This window comes from Erpetoichthys calabaricus, chromosome 15 (assembly GCF_900747795.2).
Source record: "Erpetoichthys calabaricus chromosome 15, fErpCal1.3, whole genome shotgun sequence".
NCBI lineage: Eukaryota > Metazoa > Chordata > Cladistia > Polypteriformes > Polypteridae > Erpetoichthys > Erpetoichthys calabaricus.
The window spans coordinates 66,116,295-66,123,791 of NC_041408.2; the positions used below are offsets into that span (position 1 = coordinate 66,116,295).

At 39.1% G+C, this 7,497-nt stretch overlaps 1 protein-coding gene across 1 annotated transcript; it reads right to left on the reverse strand.

The window, feature by feature from the left end:
* Positions 1 to 1,531: 1,531 nt before the first annotated feature.
* On the reverse strand, positions 1,532 to 7,222 carry LOC114665913 (cystatin-like). The gene is made up of 3 exons (XM_028820575.2): positions 6,931 to 7,222; positions 3,215 to 3,340; positions 1,532 to 1,843 (listed from the first exon to the last, which is right to left on the reverse strand). The coding sequence occupies exons 1-3, from the start codon at positions 7,171 to 7,173 to the stop codon at positions 1,766 to 1,768; spliced, it is 447 nt and encodes a 148-aa protein (XP_028676408.1). The 5' UTR covers positions 7,174 to 7,222; the 3' UTR covers positions 1,532 to 1,765.
* Positions 7,223 to 7,497: the final 275 nt, after the last annotated feature.

The following is a 7,497-nucleotide window of genomic DNA, read 5'->3' on the forward strand; positions in this document are numbered from 1 at the left end:
GGCTCTGAGCCCTTTCTTATTTGCAATGGTGATGGACAGGTTGACAGACGAGATTAGACAGGAGTCCCTGTGGACTATGATGTTTGCTGATGACATTGTGATCTGTAGCGATAGTAGGGAGCAGGTTGAGGAGACCCTGGGGAGGTAGAGATATGCTCTAGAGAGGAGAGGAATGAAGGTCAGTAGGAACAAGACAGAATACATGTGCGTAAATGAGAGGGAGGTCAGAGGAGTGGTAAGGATGCAAGAAGTAGAGTTGGCGAAGGTGGATGAGGTTAAATACTGTACTTTGGATCAACAGTACAGAGTAATAGGGATTGTGGAACGTGCAGGTGATGGGTGTAACAGAACACAATGCAGAAGACAGAAAGATATGGAAGAAGATGATCCACTGTGGCAACCCCTCATGGGAGCAGCTAAAAGAAGAAGTATGCGCAGTACTTGGGGTTAAAGGAAAGGTAAGGCAGCCCTTAATGAAGGAAGACTACGTGCTGACAAGAATGTATTGTGGACTTGTTTTCCTCTTAAGTTTCCTCTTAAAAAATCTAAAAAAGCAGTTGCCATGCATCTTCATTCTCACCATACAATTTACGTGAGATGTCTCAGGCAGGACTTCCCATCAGTCACAGTACAGAAACCACATTTTATTGGTATTGTGGTTTTCCTGGATCTCAATCAATACTTACAGTAAGTAAAGCTTCTTGTCCGAGGATATTGTTGTCCTTTAAATTGTTATTTAGTGGTTTATGTTTTTGACATTTGTATAGTACATATTAATTTTACTTGTATGTGTTTTTATATGCTGTATGGGGGTGGTGGCAAAAAAGAACCTATTACTCCAAAGAATCCCATCTGCAGTTTGGTAGAAAGCATATGCGTGAACTAGCTACAGTATGTTAGAGGATACAGGGGCTGGGTTTAAATGAGACCAAAATTGAGCTTTTAGGCCAAACATAACATAACCCTTGCCCAAAGAAATACCATTTTTAGTGAACTATGGAGGCAGCAGTGTCATGCTGATGCAAGCAAACTTGAAAATGGTGCTTCCCCAAGCATTGTCCTTGAAACCCGAATGACCCACAGATATTACGTTATAGCAAATCATTCCTAACCAATCTGCTAAGAAGGAACACACGTACAGTACCTCCAAGGACGTAAAACTGTTACTGCAGCAAAAGCTGGTTCAACAATAAATAAATGTATTAAGGCAGAATCTGCAGGTATACAGGGTTTTCACATAATGACTTCAAGGTATCTGCTGATAAATATCTAATTTTGCCTTTAAAATATTTATTCTTGAGCATTTCAGTTTACAGGAAAAAAAACATTTGAAAATGAATCTTAAAACTTCTACAACAAACTATGTATAAATAAAGAAAAACAGAATTTGAAACAACCTTATTGTGACACTGCATTGAACGCAGCGCGCTTCTAGAATAAACTAACCAAGTCAAAGGTTAGAACATGTGTGTGTCACTATTGGTCTCATTTTTCTCAATTTACCTAAATGAAAAAAAAAATCTACCCAAAATAAGATTGTAAGAATGAAAATTTTATTTTAAAAAGCCAAGATTTAGTGCACAAATAATACTGTTTAAAGTGCCATTTAATATAAGAATGAGCCTTACGATTTACGAAAGAGATTAGTCTGAATAAAGAATTCCAAAGTTTATTAATGCTGTCAGATCACTCTTTTAATTTTAGTACATTTAAAAATAATCTTTGTCTACTTGATGCAAGAAGCAGAAGTTGTCACCGCTGTTGCTCACAAGCATTTTTCTTTCTCAAGGGTAATGAGTGGGATCCAAGGGCGAGTCCAAATTTCAAATGTGCAGGTTAGTTTCTACAATACAAAATTGAATAGCTTTTAGTGTTACTTATTGCAAAAAGTACATTTAATGTTTTACAATAAAAATAACTAAATCCAACATAATAACCACTACGTATTGTTCCTACTAAAAAGGTTGTAAGCGAGACTGACCTACTAAATTCTTAAAGAATGCTAAATGATTGAAACACATTTAAGACCACCCAGGATTAACTGGCTAAACAGGTGAAACAAAGAAAGAAAATATGGGTAACTACATTCCCCCCCATTTACACCCACTTTGTTGTTCTTAATCTTACTTCCTGCAATTACACAATTTGCATGTATATAACTGCACTCTGTCAACAATGTGCCACCCAATTGCAACTTCATAAGATGTCACCAGCTCAGTGCGACCTCCTGCAGCGAGGAAACAGAACCACAAAGTAAAGATGTAAGTCCATATGAGCAGGCGACATTACAATCAGGCAATCCAAAAATACGTTGAGTTTGCAAGTAAGTTATAACACAAGGCAGACATCAAAAAGAGAGCCAAGGACAGAATTGTAAAGGCAGACAGGCAGAAATGGGCACGTTGACAAATTGTGAAACCCATACATGTATTAGAAGAATTCATTTTTTTTTTTTTTTTTAAAGCAAAGACTTCAGAGAACGTTTTCCTACCTAGTGCTGTGTTACTGACATGCTGTTTCTCAAAGGGAGGTTTCCTGCATAGGATGGTATCACCCGACACCCTGACCAGTTGGGCGAAGTTGTTTTCACCAGCATTTGAGGTCATATATAGAGCTCATTCTTTTCCACTTCTATTGTACTTTCCTGACCTTGGACTAGACTTGACGAAAATGCCTAAATTATATTTCCTAATATGTAATGTGTGAGGATGTGTCAGAAAAGCACTCTTTTCTCAGCATTTAAGTGCTCGACACAGACAGCTTAGCACAGCAAGATATGAATTACAAACATCACACGCCACTGAGTGTATGGCAGCATGTGGATTTTTACTGTTTTAATCTTAAAGCAGACTACTCTTTTATCCCTTCTATCACTCCACTTATCCTGATGAAGTTTCCAGTAGCAACATGCTAACCAAAACAGACTGAGTCACCCTATCCCCAGCAACTTCCTCAAACTCCTCTTTTAAAGTGTTTAGTGTCCGTTTGTTTTTGTTTTTTTTTAAACTAAGGGGCCTGATAAATAATGCATGTTTATTTATAAGTTCTCAAATGAAAAACAGTTTAGCTGTGAAGACAATTATTTAAGCTTGGATGAACCACTGCATCAACTGTGTCTCCAACAACTACCATCTCACTCCTCCACTTCCTACCCAGAAAATCAACTTTAATTGAAGCAGGATTGTAAATAATAAAATCAATCTCAATTACAAACCTTTGACAGCTCGGGATTATCATGGGTAGCGCATTCATCCAATGTGTTTTCTACCATTCCGCTTCCTTTTTTGCAGGTGGTACGTTCAATCTCAGCTTCTATGTAATACTTTAATCCAGCTACCACCTGTAAAACAAGATCAGAAAAATGTTTGGCAAACAATTGTTTACTGCAGATTAATTTCATTTAAGCATCAAAGAAATGCTAAATGTTGTTATTATAATGTAAATTTCAATTATTCAAATTTAGTAGTAAATACACTAAGATATAAAAAAGAAAACGTACTATGGTACAAGTTGCAATTCTTGCTTATCTACTCTTTATCATTATACTGCTTTAAGACTAAAGGTATAAATAATTTCTTAGATTGTGTTGTATTTATTCTGCAATGTACAATTCTATCTTTTCTCAAATCACTGAAATGGAATTGATGGCGCAAAGGATAAGCAGGTTTATTAAAGAGTCCCCAAAGCTTTTTAGGACAAAGTCTGCATTTCAACAGACGGTCTGATAAACCACACTTTCCCTCGGTTTGTGGGTTTCTGCTCACTGCAAAAAAAAAAAAAAAAGTTAAAAAGCCATTCACACATTAATGTGCAGAGAATCATAAATGAAAAGATAACATTTAGAAGTACCCACAATTTAATGCTGCCAGTAATGACAAGTTACTACTACTTTGTTGCCCATAATACACAGTTTCAAGCTCCACACTCATCATAGAGAATGCACAAAAATGTATTTGCATCTTCTAAGACAAAAAGGCCAACTCCAATGTTAAGACGAGAAGGTGGTGATTAAGCAGATGAGAGGATGTAATAATATAAAGAAAAACAAGCACCTGTGCCGATTTTTTTGTTCAGTACAGACGAAGAACTGTCAGATGATATATACTTTGTTTGTCTTATACAGGTTGATTATTATTTAATTTTTTTTGAGAAAACAGAATTGCAGATACAAACCAAATATTTCTCTTACAAAGGCCATATCACACAGAAGTAAACATAAATTGATAAGGTTAACATTAGTTTATCCTTTTCATATTTTTTACAGTTGTGGTGCCCAGTGCTGCCCAGGATGGAATAAATATAGGCCCAAAATCAAAATCTAACCGATTAAATCAACCAGGAGGAACAACATGGCATAGCCATGCAAAGTCCCCAGAATGACTCCGGGGGGCACTTCCTTAATAAAGCACACGTAAGGTCACTAAAGAAATCTCCGGAGGAGAAAACATTTTTTAGAGTGAAGCGTAGTCTATGCTCTTCATCTCTATAAATATGGAATCTGTGCAAAATCTGGCAATGTTGTGAATTTGCATACAGGACAGGCACATATTCACCTTTACGTATTAGAGAAGATGACCAATTCTAATCTGGACTCTCCCTCCCTGTGTGAAAAACACAAACAATCACATACTGTCGATACGTAAGACTTGCATGTTACAACATAAATTACATATCTAAGTGTGCATATCTGTGCTCTTCCTTTATAAAGTTAAGTCACCAGCAGTCATTGTTACACAATCTTTCACTGTTAATATAGGACACATCAACTCTTCCCATTATGAAAAAAGCTAATGGCTGATCTTTGAAGGTGTGTCTAAACTTTTGCAATACAGCAAAGAGTACCATATCCCTGATCCAGCAAGAGTGCAAAGGAGGTGGTGACTTTTCCCACACTATAAGAATAAGGCTGCATGCTAACAAAGTATCAAAGGCCATAAAACCAGCCTGCTCTTTAGATAATTGTACTGTAATTGGCTAAAGAGCACAGGATACGTCCCAAAGAGCCTGGGGTGTTTATATATTTGTTGTACAGATTATCTAATTCAGGATTAATGTTTTGCCAATTTAATTTTGCACATATGCAGGTGATGCAGCAACTCAGACTGAATCAAGAGAGACATGCATACTCTAATGTAGACTTTTTCTGGTATGTTAAATTCAAATACCTCTCCCATGCATCTCTCATTGTATCTAGATATGGGGACAGGAATAAGCACATGACACTTTAAATTCAGAGACAGCAAGCCTGTTAGTTAAAACGAAGTTCCCTTGACTGGTCAAGTGGTAAGGGGGGCAAAGCAGTCAATTGTGAAAACAAATTTGAAATCATGTGCCTGATTTGCAGGTCGTGAAAGAAATGAGTTTTGAAATGTACAGTTTTTCTAGGTATACATGTTGAAATCCGTCTCATGTTTTGTTATTATGCTTATGTATAAGCATTTCAGTAACTGATGACTTGCTAAAAATCATGTCATTGTTGGGACAAAGAACTGTCTGCACAGTTTGTGTATTTAGTTCATGCAGGTATGTTTTATACTTTACGGGGCGGCACGGTGGCGCCGTGGTAGCGCAGCTGCCTCGTAGTTAGGAGACCCGGGTTCGCTTCCCAGGTCCTCCCTGCGTGGAGTTTGCATGTTCTCCCCGTGTCTGCGTGGGTTTCCTCCGGGCGCTCTGGTTTCCTCCCACAGTCCAAAGACATGCAGGTTAGGTGGATTGGTGATTCTAAATTGGCCCTAGTGTGTGCTTGGTGTGTGGGTGTGTTTGTGTGTGTCCTGCGGTGGGTTGGCACCCTGCCCGGGATTGGTTCCCTGCCTTGTGCCCTGTGTTGGCTGGGATTGGCTCCAGCAGACCCCTGTGACCCTGTGTTCGGATTCAGCGGGTTGGAAAATGGATGGATGGATGGAGGTATGTTTTATGGTCTGACATGCCTAATAACTCTATTACAAAAATTGTTCTGCCATACAATTCTGACCAATATCAATGTCAGTTCTCTTAACATCACATGATGGACTACCTGATTTGAACTTCCACTCAAGAAGAATGAATTAAAATCCTGATACGGCGTGAGTGCTGGAATTGGAACCTAGATCTCTTGAACTGTGACTCAGTCATTCTAACCACCCTATATGGATCACAAGCTGTTATTCTATCACAATTTCTACATTTACGGTACTTGCAAATTGCATTCTCCACGCCTGTACATTATGCAGGTTACCTACTCATATCTACTATCCTATAAGGTGGGTGGCACTGGCACAGTGGTAATGTTGTTGCCTTGCAACAAAGAGACCTGGGTTCAAGTTCTCCAGCTCCATTTGTGGAGTTTGCATGTCCTCCCTGTGTAGGACTGTGTCCGCAGTCTTCCCTGGGTGCTCCAACTTTTCTGTCAAAGACATGTGGGTTAGGTGGTTCAGTGTCTGTGTTCACCCAGCAATGGACTGGTGTCTGGTGCCCTGTCCAAGGATTGTTCTTGTTCTGCCTTGTTGCCAGTGCTCTGTATAAGTGGATAGATGGTACTATTCCATAAAAGGATGCAGGAGCAGCCCACTTTTATAAGTACAGTAGTCTAAACACACAAAAAAAAAAAAAAAAACATTGCAAAGCACCACGTAATATGGGCCAAAACGTTAACCTTGCTATATCGACATTTTCATTACAGCTCTGAGTAGTGTTATTAATTAAATAGAATTGTGTACGATAAACAGAGCGCGTGATTTTTCACTTTCGGAATGTCAGTATAACCCCGAGCTTACACCACGAAATCCAAATTCCACCTCTGACACGTTACTTCCCCAAATGCTTGTTCCGTTATTTATCCACTATGCGGTCGGATTCTCTAATCAACATTTTCAACTGACTAAAGGGGTACAAATCACGGGCTACAAAACACTCGGCCACGCAGTTATTCTAAGAATGTTTTAAAAGACAAACCTGAGTGTGAGCGCTGACAATCCTGGAGACTTTGTGGAAGTACATATCATTGGATTTTTTGTTGTGCTCAGAAACAGCGAAATCCAGCATGCTTGCGACTTGTGCATTGTTGGTATTTGCAGGTCTGAGGCCTCCAGTCATCCTCCCGCGTGGAGGCCCACCACCGTCCCGGGCTGATGCCACAGCACCGATCGCACACATGAAGCCTAAGAGGCAAGCTACAGTCTTCCACTGTCCGGCCATTTTTCCACAGTGAGTAAACTGCGAGTCACTGTGCTGCTGTATTATAAACACTGACCTCACCCACGCAAGCTCCGCCCCTCTGAGTCTGCGCGTGGGAGGCATAGGCTGACAGACTGGCACCTGATGTGCAGCTCTCAAAACAAAGCGCGTTAATGAAGCTTAGTTAGCGGCACTGAAACAAACTGAGCATAATCGGGCTCTAAAGTACCATTATTGGTATTTTGTTTTTCTATACTTTTATGAATAAAGATAATTATTTTAATTGTAATTTTATTAATAATTCACTTACACCAATATTAAGTGTAGACTATAGTACCAAAGCTA

What these genes read in the sequence shown, in the direction of transcription:
- LOC114665913 (XM_028820575.2), bottom strand. Translation starts at nt 7,173, where the DNA reads ATGGCCGGACAGTGGAAGACTGTAGCTTGCCTCTTAGGCTTCATGTGT. An exon ending in TTGTCAGCGCTCACACTCAG is followed by an intron (nt 3,341 to 6,930) that starts GTTTGTCTTTTA and finishes CTTGTTTTACAG; the next exon opens with GTGGTAGCTGGATTAAAGTA. An exon ending in ATAATCCCGAGCTGTCAAAG is followed by an intron (nt 1,844 to 3,214) that starts GTTTGTAATTGA and finishes TTTGTATTGTAG; the next exon opens with AAACTAACCTGCACATTTGA.